The sequence below is a fragment of the Hypanus sabinus genome, chromosome 3 (genome assembly GCF_030144855.1).
Source record: "Hypanus sabinus isolate sHypSab1 chromosome 3, sHypSab1.hap1, whole genome shotgun sequence".
NCBI lineage: Eukaryota > Metazoa > Chordata > Chondrichthyes > Myliobatiformes > Dasyatidae > Hypanus > Hypanus sabinus.
In genome coordinates this window covers 142,968,521-142,990,051 of record NC_082708.1, presented here as the reverse complement: position 1 = coordinate 142,990,051, position 21,531 = coordinate 142,968,521, and the positions used below count along the sequence as shown (strand labels likewise).

General features: G+C 36.4%; 1 protein-coding gene across 1 annotated transcript in view; it reads left to right on the top strand.

Annotated features, from left to right (window-relative positions):
* LOC132391714 (serine/threonine-protein kinase 32B-like) overlaps positions 1-21,531 on the top strand; it is a 309,917-nt gene that overhangs the window by 240,140 nt on the left and 48,246 nt on the right. Inside the window, exon 7 of the mRNA XM_059965270.1 lies at positions 11,018-11,121. Within this exon, the coding sequence (XP_059821253.1) occupies positions 11,018-11,121 (104 nt within the window). The remainder of the gene's footprint in view (positions 1-11,017; positions 11,122-21,531) is intronic.

Genomic DNA, 21,531 nt, shown 5'->3' with positions numbered 1-21,531 from the left:
GAGTGAACAGCCAGGGCCTCTTCCCCGGGGCACCACTGCTCAATACAAGAGGTAAGGGGAGGAAAGTTCAAGGGGGGTTTTAGAGGAAGGATTTTTACTCAGAGAGTGATTTGTGTGTGGAATGCACTGCCTGCATTAGTGGTGGAGGCAGATACACTAGTGAAATTTAAGAGACTACTAGACAGGTATATGGAGGAATTTAAGGTGGGGGGTTATATGGGAGGCAGGGTTTAAGGCTCGGCACAATATTGTGGGCCAAAGGGCCTGTAATGTGCTGTGTACTATTCTATGTTCTATGTTAAGAATCACTGCTTGAAAGGGTGTACTGGACTTTTTCCTTGAGCTATAGCCTATTGTGTGTTAGCTTCTCTGTGGATTGACAACTTGCCATGTTGGAGAAGCTTGTGTGGTCCTGAGATCCCAAGAGCGATGTCATCTAGAGCTATGCTCCTGGTAGGGGCATGCATGGCGGGAAGGTCAAAGGTGAGTTCCCTGACAAAGAACAATCCAACAAAGACCTCAATGGTGGAACAGACAGACGAAGTTACTTTGAACTCTACGGCTGTGAAGGCAGATGAAGGCTGCAACAAATCCATCAGCTCCAATCATCATGGTTTCCATGCCATTGGAATCAGTTGGTTGATTTGTGAAGTATCGTGTGCTTCTTGGAGTGCAACATTAAGTACATGTTAAACAAATACACATGCAGGCGTCTTCGTTCTGTCATAGATCAACGGAACGAAGATGATCATCCTTGACCTTGAGGGACAGCCATGACAATTGTGTGTTAGGTTGGGAATTCCCATAAGGGCTGATAATTTTTTTTTCCAAATTTGTGGCTTGAAAATCACTAAAATCACTATTTTAAAGACAGTGATGCTCACACCATAGAAGTAAATCTTTCAAAATATAATTTCCACAGAAGAGTGTCTATAATAGATCAATTGTATATAAATGCCTTTGAAGATTCGGAAATAAATTGTCTTTTAAGACAAGAAGTCTGAAGCATCCTTTAACATCATCCTATAAAAGTCTCCATCAGGAAGTCAGTCCTAACATAAGCAGCCACAGAAAGTAACACCTGTGACCGAAACTGCTATTAAAAGTCATCAGGAGTTCCAGATGAAGGACTTGTAGCTTTAGTAATTGGTATTTAATGTGCTTATCTTATGTTTTAATACTTTCCTTTCTGAAGGATTTTGCTTTGTCATATTAATTCTAGATCCCTACGTTCTGAAAATGAAAAACTAAATTCTGAATAGAGTAATTTGAAAGATAGACTCAATGAGTTTAAGATAGAAAAATAATAATGTATCATTTTTTTAGAACTTATAAATACTACCCTTCACTGATAATAAAAAAAAACATCCTCTAAGTGCTAGGCTTCACATATTTCTGGTGCACTAAACCACTGCTGCATTTAGTGCTAATGCCCATTTGATACATTGTAAGAAATCGTAAAACTGCTGTTTGAAATATTTGTTTAGTCTGAAAGACCCTGAAAAAAAGGACCTGAGGAAAAAAAGGAAGATGCATTGAACAAGGCCCTATGTGCTCCCCAGCAGGGGATGCATAGTTATTTTGATTGCTGTGTCTTTGCCAAGCTGTGTGTATCGAAGGTCGTCACTTTTAAAGGTTTCATCCCTTCAGCAGCCCAGCCACAGGGTAGCATAAAAGGCTGCCGTGGGAGTGAGCAAAGATGTGGGGGAGGGACGATGAGGTGCATGCCCATCTCCCCATGCAATCCTGATGGAGTCTTGTGTAGTGAGTAGCCTCGGTCACTGCAATGTATGAAAAGATCAGTGAAGCATAAATCACATTATCGTATGAAATAGTTATCCAGTGAACATTAATGGAAAGAGGGAGATGATTGTAAAAATATTTTGATCAGCTGGAATATCAATCCAATGGATGCAGTGATCAAAATATTACTCAGACAGGGGCCCTCTTAAATCATGTCCACTGATTTCAAAACAACATCCTTCCTTCTTTTTTGTGCCTTTTACATAAAAGCTTTAGGTTACATCTCTGAGCAACAATTTAAGTAGCTAAGGGAAGATGCATGTTGTGCGCATTGTAGAATCATTGCTGCACCAGTAAGGTAACATTAATCCTGGAGCTGTACACTATGATTTTACAATCAGCAGGAAATACCGCAGAAATCATCATAGCATGTCTTAATCCATTTGTACATCAATGTATGTGCAATTCTGATAAATAAAGATGGTGATCAAACATTTTTTTTAGGGGCCCACATCACCTCGTATTTAATCATTAGGGTTAACTACACATTTTACAAATCCTGAAGTAGTAAGATTTACAAATTTGGGACAAGAATTGGCATATTGTCTCAATGCATTTTCAGCACAACAATGAGCTGACTGATCAGGCAGAAATTATTTCCACTTATTTCTTACCTCCACCCAAAATTCCCCAGTAGTCTCTCATGTTTTTACGCCTTTCCATTGATACACTCACTAAGTCTTCAGAAGACTCTGAAAGTCTTCAGTCCTTCAGAGGACTCACTAAATCCTCACTAGATCTTCAAATCTTATTTGAAGATATTGTAATGAAAACCAACCTGAGTGGAAGAATGGTTCCAAAGGACTGGAAAATTGCAAATGTCACTCCACTATTTAAAAAGGGAGGGTGGCAAAAGACAGGAAATTATAGGGCAGTTGGCCTGACTTCAGTGGTTGGCAATACGTTAGATCGATTGTAACCCTCAGGCTCACCTAGCTTGTGTTTATCTAGGGGAGCAGCCTTCAGCCCCGAGAAATCACGTTTGTGTGGATGTTGTGTAACGTACCCAGAGTTACAAACCCACAATGCAAGATATCAGACTGTACACCATATGCAATTAAATGAATGAACTTTATGAAACTTAATCTGAATATAGGGTTAGTAATAAAAAATTTTAAAAGGGCCCAATTCAAGGAAAAATCAAAAGTTCATTTTGCAGCTCACTCAGTAGTCATTCTTCCACCATCGGTCTCCTCCGATCGTCACCAACCTTCAGACCCTCAGATCCCAGTCCACTCCATCTGGTGTGGAGCTATCTCCACGTGTGTCTTGCCTCTTCATCTCTCCTCGACCAAAGACTGCGAAAAACATCCATACAGATTCACAAGACAGAGCAACAATCTCTAATTGGCTAATATGCATACTACAGTCCTGTTATCTCCAGCCATAACCCAAACATTACTGCTAGAGAGAAACCGTTACCTCAGCAGTGAACATTACAGAGAAACCATTACACTAGCCTTAGCAGTGAAACATCACAATGCGTTACATGATTTTTTTGTGGTAGTTGAAGGCACATGATAAAATAGGCAGAAATCGGCATAGTTTCCCTCAGGGAAAATCTTGCCTGACAAATCTGTTTGGAATTCTTAGAAGAAGTAACAGTCAGGTTAGACAAAGGAAGAATCAATGGATATTGTTTTCTTGTATTTTCAGCAAGTGCCACAGTAGTGTAACAGTTAGCACGACACTATTATGATTCAAGCCACTGGAGTTAGGAGTTGAATTTTGGTGTCATCTGTAAGAAGTCTGTATGTCCTTCCTGTGGAACGGATGGGCTTTTCTCTGGGTGGTCTGCTTTCCTCCCACAGTCGAAAAATGTACCAGTTGGTAATTTAATTGGTCATTTTAAATTGTCCCATGATTAGACTAGGGTTAAACCGGAGGTTGCTGGATGGCAGGGATCGAAGGGCCAGAATGGACTATTCCATGCTGTATCTTAATAAATAACCATATATAACCATATAACAATTACAACACGGGAACAGGCCATCTCAGCCCTTCTAGTCTGAGCCAAACACTTACTCTCACCTAGTCCTACCAACCTGCACTCAGCCCATAACCCTCCATTCTTTTCCTGTCCATATACCTATCCAATTTTTTTTAAATGACAATATCAAAACTGCCTCTACCACTTCTAATGGAAGCTCATTTCACACAGCTACCACTCTCTGAGTAAAGAAATTCCCCCTTGTGTTACCCCTAAACTTTTGCCCCCCTAACTCTCAACTCCTGACCTCTTGTTTGAATCTCCCCTACTCTTAATGGACAAAGCCTATCCACGTCAACTCAATCTATCCCCCTCATAATTTTAAATACCTCTATCAAGTCCCCCCTCAACCTTCTATGCTCCAAAGAATAAAGACCTAACTTGTTCAACCTTTCTCTGTAACTTAGGAGCTGAAACCCAGGTAACATAAAAAGTCCTTTGACAAGGTGCAGCACAAATTAAGAGCCCATGGATTTACAGGAAAGATACCAGCATTGGCAGAAGATTAACTGGCTGATAGAAGGCAAAGGGAGCAAGTAAAAAGTTGACCGTCGGAGACTAGTGGTGTTCTACAGGGGTCAGTGTTGAGTCTGCTACTTTTCATGTCCGATATTAATTACTTTGATGGAATGATAGCATTGTGGCTAAGTTTGCAAGCAATGCAGAGATGGGTAGGTGCTGTTGAGGAAGCAGGGAGTATGCCAATGGACTAGAATAGGCTAAGAAATGGCAGATGGAATACAGTGCAGGGAAATGTATGGTCATGCACTTTGATAAAGGAATAAAAGGATAGAATATTTTCTAAATGGTGCAAATTCAGAAATCAGAGGTGCAAAGGGACTTAGGAGTCATGCTGTCAGAAAATGTAGAAGAGACTTAACCCAAAAGTGGAAAAAATTGACAATACAGCAATGACTTTAATAATAGATTACAAAAATAACAATCTACAAGGGGTCACAAAATAAGAGAGAACAGATACAAAACAGCTTAGGCAATAACGTAACTGAAGACAAGGAGCAATTGATTGAGACTGGCTAGTTCAATGGGTAAACAAGGTGAGAGCTGGATTTAAATAGGCTGCACTGGAAACAAGTGGCAGGGGACTCCTGTTAGCTGGTTGGAGACTGGGAGGCCTCACATAGTCCAGGATTCCCAAAAGGTTAACTTGAAGCTTTAGTTGGTAATAAGGAAGGCAAATGGAATACTAGCATTAATTTCAAGAGGACTAGAATCTAAAAGCAAGATGTAAAGCTGAAGCTTTATAGGGCATTGGTCAGGTCATATTTGGAGCCATGTCAACACTTTTAGGCCCCTCATCTAAGAAAGGATGTGCTGGTATTGGAGAGGGCCCAGAGGAGATTCACAATAATGATAAATAATCCTGGGAATGAAAGGGTTAACATATGAGAAGGATTTGATGGCTCAGGGTCTGTACTCATTTGAGATAAGAAGAATGAGTGGCATGCAGAAGCTGTTTCAATAGTGGGAGAACCTAAGGCCAGAGGACACAGCCTCAGAATAGAAGGACTTTTCTCTTTAGAGCTGTCACAACCACGGATTTGGCAGCGCAGTAGATACAGCAATTGCGCTTATGAACTTGCATGTGTCAGCTAATTATTATTTAATCGTGATAGTATTTAACTCCACACTTGTCGAGACTTGGACAGAGTAATGCTTCGCTGCCTGCTTGCTTCTGGCCTTCCCTAAGAAATTGGACTTTCAAGTCAACTGACTCTGAAGACTAGTGGTGTTCATTAAATGTTTAGATTTTCTTTTCAGCCGCAATGCAGGCTTCATTTCCCATTTGAGAGTTTTAGTTAACGACCCTCTTTGGCCTAGCGTTTGTTGTTTATGTTTTCCCTTTAACACTGTTCGCATTAAAGTTTGTGAACTACCGACCTGCTTCAGTGTTTCTCACTCTGCACTTGGGCCATATCTGAACCTGGTAACAAGAACAGAGATTGGGAGGAACTTCTGTAGCCAGAGGGTGGTGAATCTGTGGAATTTGTTGCCATAAACAACTGTGGAGGTCAAGTCTTCGATGTATTTAAAATGGAAGCTGGTAGGTTTTTTTTTGTTAGTAAAGGCATCAAAGGTTATCCGGAGATGTCAGGAGAGTGGAGTTCAGAGGAAAAATAAATTAGCCCTGATGGAATGGCAGAGAAGACGATGGGCTGAATGGCCTAATTATGCTCCTGTGTCTTAGGGTCTTTTCTGTGCTATTGATCTTCAAGCTCCTGAAGTAATGTTGGCTCAGAGACAGAGCAGTTGGCTGTGATAACAAAGACAGGCAGATGCCTAAGGCTACTGAGGGAGAAGAATTGCACTTTTGCAATCAGAATGACTGTTTCGGGCTATTTATTTTTAGAAAACAAATTAACTACAGATCCTAGAATATGAAACAAAAACAGAAATGCAGGAAGAACTCAACCAGTCAATCAGCATCAGTGGAAAGAAAAATACTGTTAATATTTTGGGTCAGGGGCCCTTCCTCAGAACTGGGAAAAGAGTGGGGTGTGTGCTGCGGGCAGAGAGAGTGAGGGATAACACAAAATACTCAGTCGAGTTTGGTTAATGCTGATCACATGACAAGGAGTATGCGTACCGGCCACTGGGGAGACATTTTATAGAAAGGATGAAAGAAAGGGACATGAGAAAGAGACGAAGGAACAAAGAAGGTAGATAAGAGTAGTAGATGATGGAGACAATTAGTAACTGAGGATACAATGGCAGCACAACATCAGTGATCTGTGTTCAACCCAACCTCTGATGCTGTCTTTGTGGAGTTCGCATATTCTTCCTTTGATTCCAGGTACTCCAATTCCCTCTCACACCCCAAAAAATATGTGAGTTGGTAGCCCCTAATGTGTAAGGTAGGAGCAGAATTTGAAATTAAATTTATTCTTATTTCAGACCTCTCAGTTATAACTTGCTAAATTGATTTCACGTAATAGACATTCAAAATTTCATTTCTATTGATAAAAGGAAATGCTGAACATGATTGTGTAAAAAGGCAGTTAATCAGAGGATTTTTAGCAGTATTTTTTTCATATAAATATGCTAATATACTTGTGAAAAAGAGAAGGATTTGACTAACTTTGCCTCTCCAGTGGGTCCAGTACCAATCAATTTTGATTGACTGAGCATGGACTGAATAGTGACTTCTGCTTTTGGCTCTGTTCATGATCTTCTTCATGCTCTGTTAACCTCTTCACAATTTGGCAGTAATGTATTCCTCTGCTGCTTTGCTTCATGCAAATGTAACAAAAATTATAATTCAAATTAGTTTACTCTCACTGTAATGAAATTTTCAGCAACAAGTTAATTTCCAGAGGATAAAATTGCAATATGTTTACTTAAGTTTCTTGTAATTCCAAAATTAAATTTGCAACATTTCTCCAGTGACAAATAGCAATATTATGAACATTTTTCTTTGCATTGTGATGTACTCATGATGGTAAATTGAACTCAGTGCCATGTCAAGGGTATTTCTTTTTTTTTGTTCCACTGAGTTTTATTGAGTAGGAATCAATGGAATATATTTGAATAATATTTAGATGCAATGCAAACATTCATTTCTATTGATAAAGTTTGCCATTTGTAAAGTACATTTTGTACAAAAGGACTTGTACACAGGATTGTGGACTAACATTTTATAATACCTAAAAGGTCTTTGCAGGTCGAAATTGGTACTCATTTTGCACCTTTTCTGGGCCTAATGTGGGTGTTTCAGAATTAAGTCCTGCAGTACAGGATCTCATGTTCAGGATGCTTCCGGCTTGTCTTACTGACACTGTCCATTATTTTCATTCTGTACATTTTCAACAACTGTAATTGTTAACAAACAAAAAACACACACATAGCAAAGTATATATCAAAAGATAAAAGCAAAGGTTTCCTCCTCGAGCAGATATTGAGAGTTTGTTAAGGCAAAACCATTTACAATTATCATAGATTAGCTGTGGTTTGCAATTACAAACTTCTGTTGTTGGATACAACCTGGATGTCAGTGTTAACAGTATTGCCAAATAACTTGGCAAGCCTGTAACTACATATGATTCATCTGCAGTATAAAAGAATAAATCAAACTTACATTGATAGTGAACTGAATATCGTGAATGACAGCAAATGCTGTAAATGATTGAGATGAATTAGCAGTTTTTGGCTGGTTAATTCAGCAGATGTTAGCAAGTTTCTGTTTCAATTCTGGGAATTTTGTTCCAGAAAATAATCCATAAAGAACTGGCAACTTCCAAAAGAAATAATGTAAATTTAAATATTTTGGTTAATTGCAGTTTATTTTAGTACCTTTTCAAAATAGGATATATTCTAATCAAACCAATAGTTTGGATACTGAAAACATTTATTCTCATTACTATTTGGTTTTAGTTTTACTTACCTTCAGGATTTCTTTAACTGTCAAATACAAGGTAATTACAGCATATTCCAATAGGACATCTTGGTAGCATAAGGCTTAGTTGTGATAGTATTAGAGCTTGGGGTATCAGAATTTGGAGTTCAATTCTAGTATCAATTGTAAGGAGAATGTACATAATCCCTGTGACTGCATATGTTTCCTTCAGGTCCTCTGGTTTCCTCCCACAGACCTAAGTCATACTGGTTAGCAGGATATTTGGTCATTGTAAATTGCCCTGTGATTATGCTAGTGTTAAATAGGTGGGTTGCTGGGCACTGTGGGTCATTGGGCTGGAAGGGCCTGTTCCACATTTGTATCTCTAAATAAAATGATAAGAAAATGTATGCATCTGTATTATATTGTTGTGTTTATTAAGTAGTGGTGATAAATGTCTTACAAAATGTACTGGAAATAAAGACTGTTATTCAGATTTACAGTGGTTTCAAATGCTTCATAATGAGGAATGACATGTAGCAGTCAGTCTTGGGATTAATGATATGCATGTAAAATGACTAAATCAGAATTGATTTAGGGAAGGTTCTGTAACCGTTCCAAAATGAACAACCTCCATTACTCTGATGTTTTTGTTGGCTGAGTGAATATAAAATTCATGAAGCTGATTATATACCACTCCCAGCTTTGACTGTCCCATCTGTACTGCATTAATTAAGTATGACATGGCTGCATGGAGCTTCAATGATTGGCTTCAGTCTTTCAAAATGAAGGAGAGTAGAAAGTAACCAGAATTCCTATCCTTCAACCCAAGCTAATAAATACGTACTCACAGTACTTGAAACTTCTGGCTTGAGCCCAATATCCAGACCCACATTTCACTCGTATTCCAAAGTCTTAACCCAATCCCAACTCATCTTCTGGGATCAAGAAGAAATTTTCAAAAGGAAGCACATCAGCACCTGCCTACAAATTAATAGCAGAGTAGAGGTCACAATTTCAGAATCAGGTTTATTATCACTGGTCCTGTTGTGAAATTTGTTGTTTTTTGGGCATCATTACAGTGCAAGACATAAAAATTACTCCAGATAAATTACTATAAATAAATAAATAGTGCAAAAGAGGATTAGTGATGTAGTGTTCATGAACCATTCATAAATTAAATGGTGGAGGGGAAGAAGTTGTTCCTTTGAGTGAGGATTTTTAGGCTCCTGCATCTCCTCCCTGATGGTAGTAATGAGAAGAGATCACGTCGTGGGTGCTGCGGGTCCTTTATGATGGATCCAGCCACATTAAGGGACCACCGGAAAGAGCTGAACAGCAATGGAAGCAGAACTATTCAAAAGGCCAAGAAATTGGAATCGGTTTACTTTTGTCACATGTATCAATGTACAGTTAAAAGCTTGTCTTTGCATATTGTTCACACAGATCAAATCATTGCAGAGTACATTGAGGTAATACGAGGTAAAGAAGTGCAACAGCTAAAGAGAAAGTGTTGTGCAGGGAGACAATTAGGTGCTGGATCAGAATAAGGTAGAATAGTGAGGTCAAGAGTCCATTCAGTAAATTTATAACAGTGGATGGAGGCTGTCTTTGAGCCTCGTGGACTGTGCTTTCAGGCTTTTGAATCCTCGGTCCGATGGGAGAGGGAAAAGGGAGAATGTTCGGGATGGGTGGATTCTGATTTCTTTGGCTGCTTTACTAAAGCACAGGCAGATTCCATGCTTAGGAAGGCTGGTTTCTCTCATGTGTTTAAACTATTTCACATCTCTCGGCAGTTTCTTGCAGTCGTGAGGCAAGCTGTAATGCATCCAGATAGGATGCTTTCGATAATGCATCAAGAAAAATTGAGAAGGGTTGATGGAGACACACCAGATTTCCTTTTCCTCCTGATGATGTAGAGGAGGTGGTGAGCTTTCTTAGCTGTGGCACCTACATCGGTGGACCAGGGTAGGCTGTTGATGGTGTTCTGTCTTATGAAATTGAAGCTCTCAGCTTCAGCACTGTTGATGTAGTCAGGAGCATGTGCACCACCCCTCTTCCTGAAGCTAATCAGAAGCTCTTTTGAATCCTGATGAAGGGTCTAAGCCTGAAATGTCAAATGTTTACTCTTTTCCATAGATGCTGCCTGGCCTGCTGAGTTCCTCCAGAGTTTTGAGTGTTTTGTGTGGATTTCCAGCATCTGCAGATTTTCCCTTGTTTGTGACCAGCTCTTTTATTTTGCTGACATTGAAGGAAAGGCTGTTGCCACAACACCTTAATTCTAAGCACTCCATCTCCTTCCTGTACTCTAACTTGTCACTATTTCAGATACGGCCTTCTGGGGTGGTATTATCTGCAAACTTGTAGATGGAGTTAGAGCAGAATCTGGCAACACACTCATGAGCATATGGGGAGTAGCGTAGGGGCTGCAGTTGCAACCTTGAATGGCACCAGCATTGTGAAAATTGTGGCAGGTATGTTGCTGCCTAATCTTACTGAATATAGCAGAAACCAACCAAAATTAAAATTGACTAATATATTCCACACGCCTGCCAATTCAATCTTATCAAGAGAGTCAATAATGAATAAATTGAGATTAAACTAAATATGCATAAAGTAGTTTATTTTGTTGTTATAAAATAAATATTTGAAAATTATAAAATGTGATCAAGACTGCATATGAGTAATGGTATTACTTACGTTGTCCTGTGTGAAAATTGTAGGATCTTTTAATTGCACAAAAATTGAGGAGTAAGACTCATTGCTATGTTGTGATGTGCTGATTATTTCTGTGGTTATTAATCGTAACTTGGAATATTTATTTTGGATGTAAGTAACTACGGTTAATTTTGTTTTATTTTGCTTTTCTCTAGCTCCTGAACTTTTTCAGTCTTTTCTGGAAGGAGGCCCTGGCTACTCGTATCCTGTGGACTGGTGGTCCTTGGGAATAACATCTTATGAACTATTGCGGGGCTGGGTAAAGTGTACAGTTTTTGCCTTCACAAGTTTTCACAAAACTTTGCTCATTTACAACTATTGTTGGAAGCTTTGTTAGAGAGTGAATGACTTGCCAACTAATGGATGAAAAAGCAACATTGTATACAAATGCATTCCGACTTTTGTGTCTATTATAAATCTGCTTATACTTGCTACCCACATACAGTAATCATATCACATGCAGTACTTCCAATGGAATTTCTAACAAAGTGAACTATGGAAGCTATGCAGGATGGTTAGTTTGGGTCATAAGTTTCATAATGTAATCATGAGTCAGAATATCCCCACATTTATATTAAAATAAGGGAAGCAAGAATACATTTGTTGTCTGATAATAATTTTTCCTTTTTCATATCATGCAATACACTGAATAGCTGGCCGGTGGTATAGTGGCATCTGCACCAGATTTCGAGGCAAGTGGTCACGGGCTTGAATCCTGGCCAGCTCCCTGCCCACTTTCCATCCATTGAGCGACTCGCTAGCAACTTGGCCTTGTAAGAAAAGACAAATGCTAAAGAAATGGCAAGTTTGCTGCCCAATCCGCCACAAGGCACAGGGAGGAATGAAAAAAATACCCTGAATAGCTATCAGTGGCATCTCCTACAATTAAAGGTTTTCTTTCATCACTTATCTGGAATTTAATGTTCCATATTGCCATTGTGTTAATAAATGCTTACTAGAATTAGGACTATGTGACATTTAATGAAAGGATTGAGGACTCAACTAAGAAAATCAATGGAATATTATAGTTGTTGACTTACACTTACCCCCATAAATATTACATATAGAATTGCTAGAGTCACTATGTTGTACGTATGATTGATCCAAAAAGAAGTTGGCATCCTTCCACACACCCAGAGATTAATACATCTTCACTGAGGTTGTTCGTGATATTTTAAAACCAAGGTTTTCTGCAGTCCAAAACTTATTTAATTTTTAATGTTACATTCATTGTTTTTCTTCTAATAGTAATTGAATGACAAAGCATTCTCATATTCTATTTCTGATATCTACATGCTGGTAAATGTTGTTATTATTAGTATTGGTGATTAGCTACATAAAAGTCACTATTTGTTTATAGGAAAACAGGTGTAATTTTCATTCTTTATCAAATCATTGCAACTGTACAGAAATGTAATTGCCATTAAGAAAATATATCAATAGCATCAGTAGAAGTAAAATATTAAATCTGGTTTTCAGTCTGAAAAGGGCATAGTTAGCCTCCACGGTTCAAACAAAGAAAACGAAAGGAAGCACTTGTGATTGGCTCCATCTACAAAACAATCATTACTCAGTGTAGCATTCTGAATGCAGGAATATGTTGTGACAGTTTACATTCCAGTTTTATTTCCTCAAGGGGATGGATTAAGGTCTCTGTCACAACATTAAAATATCTTGATGAAGTAAATTAAGTTCATCTAGACAAATTCACTGGTTGTTCGATGTGTCAGGAAACAAATAGTTTTAGCAATCCTATTTTGTTTCCATTCTTGTCAATTTTCCACTGAGGTTTTAAACCTATTTTTTTTTCTGGTATCACTTCCACACGCTACCCAGTTGTTACACCTTATTTGACAGCCTACACAGAATTTCAATCCAGTCACAAACATCTTCATGCAAGTGCAACATCTAATAATCCAAAATGAGTACACTGTCCACTGTTGAGACTTTAAAAAAACCATCTGGAGTCTTCTGCTGTAGATGTAACAGGTCTTTGTCAGCAAAGGCAAGCACACAAGAGAGAATTGGTGAAAGAATCATAGTTTACTGCCAGCATTGGTGTGCTTTTGCTTCTGCTTGGTACTGTGCAGGCTCTGCCGGACAGCTGTTATAAGGTGCAGTCGGTGTGAACGGCGTGAGAGTTAAATTGTAGAGTGAGCTTTTTCAACTAGATCCCTGGATTGGATCTATCTTTAAAAATATTAATGTCAGAAATACTGAGCAGGTCTGACAGCACTGATTTCATTCTCTTGTTGATCTTTGATAGAGGGAGTACTGGTAGCAAATCTTGTTGAATGAAGGGGTTTCCAGTATGTAAGGTCCAGTTTGCTGTCGAGTTGAACTGACCCTGTGACAAATTTGGATATTTGATGGAGTGATGTTGTGAACTTCTTTGAAAATGGAGATTAACCATAACTTAGTACGTTGGTTTTCAAGTGGTTCCCACTGAAGGTTAGAGAGCATGTTAGTGACACTGGATTTCCTGCTGTAATCGTTTAGCACAAAGCGAGCAGCACAGTGTTGGATTTTTTCGATGGACTTCTTATTGTTAGCTTGTTGGGATCCCATATGGCCGCACAATAATCAAGCTTTGGACGGACGAGTGTCTTGTATGCCATGACCTTGACGGATTTACTACATGAGTGGAGGTTTCTTCGCAGGATTCCCAGCATTTTGTTTGCTTTAGCTGTAATGTGATTGATGTGGCATGCCCAGTTAAGATCCTTGCTAATTTCAACACCAAGATATGGGTGGTGGGTGACTGGTTCAAGAATATTTCCTTTCATGCTATATGTTGTGTTGATTGGTTTAACTTTGTGTCTGACATGCATAGCATAACATTTAGATGAGTTGAAGGACATTTGCCATTGAGACTCCCATTGACATAATGAATCAATATCATTTTGCAGCAGTTGTGCATCTTGGTCATTTTTTTATCTCACGATAGATTATGCAGTCATCTGCAAAGAGTCTGACCTTGGACTTGACTATATTTGGCAAGTCATTGATGTAAATGAGAAAAAGTATGGTCCTAACATGGTCCCCTGGGGCACTCCGGATGTTACTGGAGATTCAGGGGACTCTGCCCCCTCAGCCCCCACGTTGCTGTCTGTTGGTAAGGAACATGTTTACCCAATGTAGAAGGCTGTTGTTAATGCCCATGTGTTCAAGCTTATGTAGCAATCTCTGGTGGGGGACCATGTCAAATGCCTTGCTGAAGTCGAGTATGATCAAATCTGCCTGACTTCTGTTTTCAAGGGTCTTTGATAAATCGTTGATCAACCCTGCAAGTTATGTGTCACAAGATCTGCCCTGTCAGAATCCATGTTGGTGGAACATTGTGTCTGCCTAGCTGGTCCATAATGTGACGGTGAACAATATGCTCAAGGATTTTACAAGGAATGGAAGTGAGTGAAACCAGTCTGTAATTTCCTGGATTTGTGCGCTAGCCCTTCTAATAATTGGAACAACTTTCAGTTTCAACCAATTGTCCAGTAATGTCCTGGTATCAATAGACCTCTGGAATATCGTTTGCAAAACGGGAGCTAGACTAGAAGCACAACTCTTCTGAATCATGGCTGGTATTTGACCAGGTCCTGGTGCTTTCTTAGGCTGTAATTCCTCAAGAAGCTTCTTAAACCCTGTTGCAGTTATAATGAGATCTGGCAAGACTGGGATATTGCTGGAGTCAAGAATTTGCATCCACAGAAATGTTCATCCACCATTTCATTGTCGTCCCCCCTTACTACTTTTCCAGCATCCTTTTCCAGTGGTCAGATGTCCACTCTCACCTCTCTTTTATCTTTGTATCTGAAGAAACTTTTGGTATCCTGTTTAATACTACCATTAAAGAGTCTAGCTTAATTTTGTGCATTCCATCTTTACCTTAATGACTTTTTAGTTGCCTTCTGTTGTTTTTTAAAAGCTTCTCAATCCTCTAATTTTCCACTAATTTTCACTCTACTGTATGCCTTCTCTTTGATTTTTATGTTGGCGTTGACTTCTTTGTGGTTATCTCATGGTTATTAGTTTCCAAAGTATCTATATTAAATGGCCTCCCACAGTGATCTGCTAGCCTGCTTATATTTTTCAATGCAACTCTTCTTATAACTTCAAAATTAATGATTGTTTGTAATTTACATTTGGAAATAGATTGAAGAGTGGTTCTAAATTGTATTAATAGATCTATACTTTATACCCTCTCACTACAAATTTGGCAGCTCCCTAACATTCAGTGGTAATGGAAATTCCCTTTCCATTTGGTTTAATAACTCATTGATAAGACCTGAACTGAGTGAATTTGTTAAATTGTAAACTGGATGATATGAAGTAACAGACTTCAGCAACATTCAGTGATGGCAGGGTGGATCTAAAATGAATAAAGAACATGTAAAATTAAAAAGCAAGTAGGTTTAATTGAGAACTTATTAATATGCCCAAAACTAACGGTTATATTTGTTCTTGATAAAATGCAAACTTTTTTTTCTCTTTTTAAATCTTTTTATTAGTTTTAAACAAACATAAATGAAACATGAATACAAAATGTTTGAGAGTACATAATTAATAGTTTAAATAGTCATTCAGATATGTAATAATAAAAATATATAACCTCTCAAACTCAGAACATTAATGAACAAAGAAGTAAAAAGAGAAAAAAAAGAAAAACCCCAAAAAAAGAGAGAAAAAAAAAGCAAAAAAAAAAACACTAACCAACATGGGCCACTGAATAATATTAAGTACATATACAGTAGCGCCAATAACTCCGAACCTCCATCCAATTAATTAAGGATAATATAAGTAAGGTTTAGGAAAAGACAATTCAACTCATGTGAAAATGTTGAATAAAAGGTCTCCAAGTTTCTTCAAATTTAACTGAAGGATCAAAAACCACACTTCTAATTTTTTCTAAACTCAAACAAGAGATAGTTTGAGAAAACCACTGAAATATAGTTGGAGGATTAATTTCTTTCCAATTCAATAAAATAGATCTTCTAGCCATTAATGTAACAAATACAATCATTCGTTGAGATGAAGCGGATAAACAATTATTATCCGTCATTGGTAAACCAAAAATTGCAGTAAGAGGATGCGGTTGAAAATTAGTATTTAAAACTCTTGAAATAATACTGAAAATATCTTTCCAATAATTTTGTAAACAAGAACAAGACCAGAACATATGAGTCAATGAAGCAACATCAGAATGACATCTATCACAGGTTGAGTTAAGATGAGAATAAAATCGAGCCAGTTTATCCTTAGACATATGAGCTCTATGTACAACCTTAAATTGTATTAGGGCATGTTTAGCACAAATAGAGGACGAATTTACCAATAATAAAATTTTTTCCCATTGCTCAGTAGATATAGGACAATGCAACTCTTCTTGCCATTCCTTCTTAATTTTTTCTGATACATCTAACTGTAGATTCATAATCATCTTATAAATGATGGCTACTAAATCCTTTTGATAAGGATTAAGGGCTAAAATTCTATCTGTAATGCCCAATGGACATTCTTCCGAAAAAGACTGTAACTCATTATACAAAAAATTTCTAACTTGCAAATATCTAATAAAATGGGTTTTAGGTAAATTATATTTATTAGATAGCTGTTCAAAGGACATAATGTTATCATCGAGAAACAGATCACGAAAACATGTTATACCTTTTGTTTTCCATAAAAGAAAAGCTTGATCCATAGATGAAGGCCGAAAAAAATAACTAGATATTATAGGACATGATAAAATAAATTTATTCAAACCAAAAAATTTATGAAATTGAAACCAAATTCGTAATGTATATCTGACTATAGGATTAGTTATCTGTTTATTCAAATTGAATAAAGAAAAAGGAAGTGAAGATCCTAAGATTGAAATCAATGAAAAATCTTGCACAGATTTACATTCCAGATTTACCCATTGTGGGCAAGTAGCTATAGTCCATTCTTGTGTCCAGAATATTAAATACCATATATTGACTGCCCAATAGTAAAATCTTAAGTTTGGTAAAGACAAACCTCCTTCTTAGGCTTCTGTACATATTTTTTACCCAATCTAGGATTTTTGTTCTGCCACAAGTAAGAAGATATTTTAGAGTCAATAATATCAAAAAAAGCTTTAGGAATAAAAATTGGTAATGCTTGAAATAAATATAAGAATTTAGGTAGTATCATCATCTTAATAGCATTAACTCTACCAACCAATGACAAAGATAGTGGAGACCACCTAATAGCAAGTTGCTTAATTTGATCAATTAGAGGTAAAAAGTTAACCTGAAATAAATCTTTATGTTTTTTAGTAATTTTAATACCTAGGTAAGTAAAATAATCTGTAACAATTTTATATGGTAAATGATTATAAATTGGAACTTGCATATTTAATGGAAATAGTTCACTCTTGTTAAAATTCAATTTATAATCAGAAAAATTACTAAATTGAGCAAGCAAAGACGAAATAGCAGGGATAGATCTTTCAGAGTCAGATATATATAATAACAAATCATCAGCATATAATGATACTTTATACGTCCTCTCCCCACGGGTAATACCCAAAATATTAGGTGATTCACGAATAGCTATAGCCAACGGTTCTAAATCTAAACGGCTCAAATAGTAAAGGTCTTAAAGGGCAACCTTGCCTTGTACCACGAAATAGCTGAAAAAAAGGGGATCTTTGTTTATTGGTAAAAACCGAAGCTAAAGGTTTATGGTATATTAATTTAATCCATGATATAAATTTTGAACTAAAATTAAATTGTTGCATTGTAGTAAATAAATATGGCTATTCAACTCTGTCAAATGCTTTTTCAGCATCTAAAGAAATAACACATTCTGGTACTTTAGATGAAGAAGTATAAATAATATTAATTAATTTTCTAATGTTAAAAGATGAATAGCGATTTTTAATAAATCCAGTCTGATCTTCAGAAATAATTTGAGGTAATATATTTTCTAATCTAATAGCCAAAATTTTACTAAAAATCTTAAAATCCATATTTAATAAGGACATAAGCTGATAGGATGCACATTCAGTATGGTCTTTATCTTTTTTAAGAATTAAAGAAATAGAAGCTTCATAAAAAGATTGTGGTAATTTACCTACACTTAATACATCTTTAAAAATTTTACAAAGCCAAGGAGAAAGTATAGAAGAAAAAGATTTTAAAAATTCTACAGGAAAACCATCTGGACCAGAAGCTTTACCAGAATTCATTAAAAAAATAGCCTTTTCTATTTCAGACTCCGTAATAGGTGTATCTAAAATTACGTTATCCTCAACAGTTTTGGAATATTCAATTTCCTTAAAAATTCATTTATTATAGAAGAGTCCTTAGTAAATTCTGATTGATATAAGGAGTTATAAAAATCTTGAAAGGCTCTATTTATCTCTTTGTGGTCAATCATCAGAGTACCATCTTGTTTACGAATTCTAGTAATCTGTCATTTATCCGAAACAATTTTCAATTGATTAGCCAATAATTTACCAGACTTATCTCCATGCATATAGAATTGAGCTTTTGATTTAATTAACTGACTTTCAATTGAAGAGGATAATAATAAGCTATGTTCCATTTGAAGTTCCACTCTTTCTTTATAAAGTTCTTTACTAGGGGTCATTGAATAAATCTTATCAATTGCTTTTATTTTATCAACTAATGTTAATATTTTAGAATTAGTTTGTTTCCTAACTCCAGCAGAGTATGAAATAATCTGTCCACGAATATATGCTTTAAAAGTATCCCACAAAATTCCACTAGAGATCTCTGCTGTAGAATTTGTTGAGAAAAACAAATCAATTTGTTGTTTAATAAAGTTAAGAAAGTCTAAATCCTGCAATAAAACAGGATTAAACCTCCAAAATTTAGCATTGATATATGAATCCGTTATTTTAATAGATAACTTCAGAGGTGCATGATCAGATATGGTAATACAGTCATATTTACAATCAGTAACATCTGTGAGTAAATGGTGATCAATGAAAAAGTAATCAATTCTTGAGTAATTATGATAAACATGGGAAAAGTATGAAAACTCTTTGTCATTAGGGTGTAGAAAACGCCAAATTTCACAAATAGCTGAATCAATCATAAAAGAGTTAATAAGAGAAGCCAATTTATTCGGAAGAGTTTGGGTAGGCTTGGATCTATCCATCACAGGGTTTAAACAACGTTTGAAATCCCCACCCATTATCAGTCTATATTGATTCAGATTAGGAAAGGATGTAAATAAGCATTTAAAAAATTCAGGACAATCAGTATTTGGAGCATAAACGTTAACTAAAACAACTTTTTGATTAAAAAGTAGACCAGTAATAAGCAAAAATCTACCTTGAGGATCTGAAATTGTTTCATGATGTATAAAAGAAGTTGACGAGTCTATAAAAATAGAAACACCTCTTACTTTGGCTTGCGAATTTGCGTGATAATGTTGTTCCTTCCAAAACCTAAAAATAAGTTGACTATCCACCTTCCTTACATGAGTCTCCTGCACAAAAATAACATTGGCATTCATTCTATGGAATACTTTGAATATTTTTTTCCATTTGATCGGATTATTTAAACCATTAGTATTCCAAGAAACAAAATTAATAATCCTATCCATATTGACAGTATTTATTACAGTTAACACAAGTTTAAAAAAAAAGTGAACTCATGAACCCGGAAGAAGGAAGTGAGTTCAAGGAGAAACCAGAAGTCACGGCACTGCAAGCATTTTTGTAGTTTCATATAGGCCCATGAAATAGAACTATGCAAAAAGAGAAAAAAGCAGAAGAAAAATCCCCCTCCCTCCACCCTCAAAACCCCAGGAAAAAAGCCAAAAAGAGGCAAGCAGGCAATCTAATGCTAAAATTACCCCCGTGTCTCAAGACGGCAACTCAGACAAAAAAAATTGAAAAAAAATACAAACAACCCATATTATAAGAAAGGGTTAATATAACAAAAGTTAAAATATAAAATTAGTATTATATATATAACAAAAGGGTTAAAAATTAAATTGATAAAACCCATAAATAAATACTACTAAGTTAGTATTTTAAATGAGAGTTTAAAACTTTCAAACATCAAAACGGAGCACTAGAGTCTGTCGGGAAGAAGAAACGCCATTTTATTATTATTATTTTTAAAAATCTTAATATTTAAATGTTAAAATTATAAAAAAAGCTTATACAAACTTAAAAAAGGAACCCTAATCAGTTATTTTCAAGGTTAATAGATTAATAAAATATAAAAAAATAATAAAATCAGAATAAACCAAAAAAAACTTTTACAATATATAAAAAATACATGTCAGCCATACCTAAAAAAAAAACCCATCATACTGTAAGAGATCGAAATTTATAGACTAATTATTACATTAGTCAATCCGATATAGTGTCATTGTTCCAAAAATCTTTGAGCATCCGCTGGAGATTTAAACAGCAGAACAGTTCCTTCTTCAGAAGTAACTCTCAGATGTGCTGGAAATAACAGCGCTTGCTTGTAGCCTTCCTGGTGAAATTTCGACATAACCGGTATAAAAGCCATTCTTGCCTTTAAAACTTCAGGGCTATAATCTTCCAAAATACGAAATTTAAATTCTTGAAAGTTAATCATACCATTTTTCCGAGCTGCTCGAATCAGACGCTCTTTGATGTGAGGGTAATGGATCCGGAGAATTACATGCCATGGTTTATCTGAACCAGAATGATAGCGAAAGACACGGTGTGCACGATCGATTATTGGAGGAGAGTCTAGAACTTCTGAACCAAAGACATCCATTAGAAGTTTAGAAAAGACAACGGTAAGATCACCGCTCTCAAATTTTTCCAGAATCCCAATTAGCCGAAGATTTTGTCTTCGAGAGCGAGTTTCAAGATCAGTAATTTTAGATTTATAACAATCCATCTGTTGAGAAGTCGAAGCTTGCTCTTGTTGCAAAGTTTTGATAATATGTTCTTTCTTATGAGCGGCTTCTTCAAGTACCAAAATACTTGCTTGTTGTTTTTGTAGTTCCAGTGAAAGTGTTTTAAGTTCTCCTTCGAATGATTTTAAACGCTCATCAAACGCAAAAAGCTGTTCGGTAATTTTTCTCTCCAGACCCGCAAATTTATCTTCTATAAGCTTTACAATCGTTTCTAAAGTTATCGGTTCTTTCGTCTGTTTCGATTCTTTTGCTTTAGACATTTCAACGAGTTGAAAATAGATTGAATAGTTAAAAAGAAAAATTCTGTATGTTTAAACCCCTTTAGAATAAGTAAAAAAAGATCATTTAAGGGGTGTTTGTAGGTTAAAAAGACGTAAAAGGTTTGGAGCAAAGCTGAAAGCGGTTTACTCCATAAGCGCCATCTTGAGACCTCCTTGATAAAATGCAAACTTGGTGTGGGTTTTCAAAGCTGAAGCATTTATTAACAATCATAGATCTAGCTCCACATCTTTTCCCAAGCTTCCAGTTCACCAACGTCACTCACAGTTCCCAGTGAACCACCCACATTGTACACTAGGAACTGTTCTTAATTATGTACACACATAATAACAGATCTTCCACCTTTAAAGCAAGCAAACACAATACTATGTCCTCATAAACCTACAAGAAACAATAATCCTTTCCAACAAAGTTATTTATATTAATGTCAATTGTAATGAGCAAACACAGTCCCTTGTTCACTCTAAAACTCTCAATCAGTCTCTGAGGT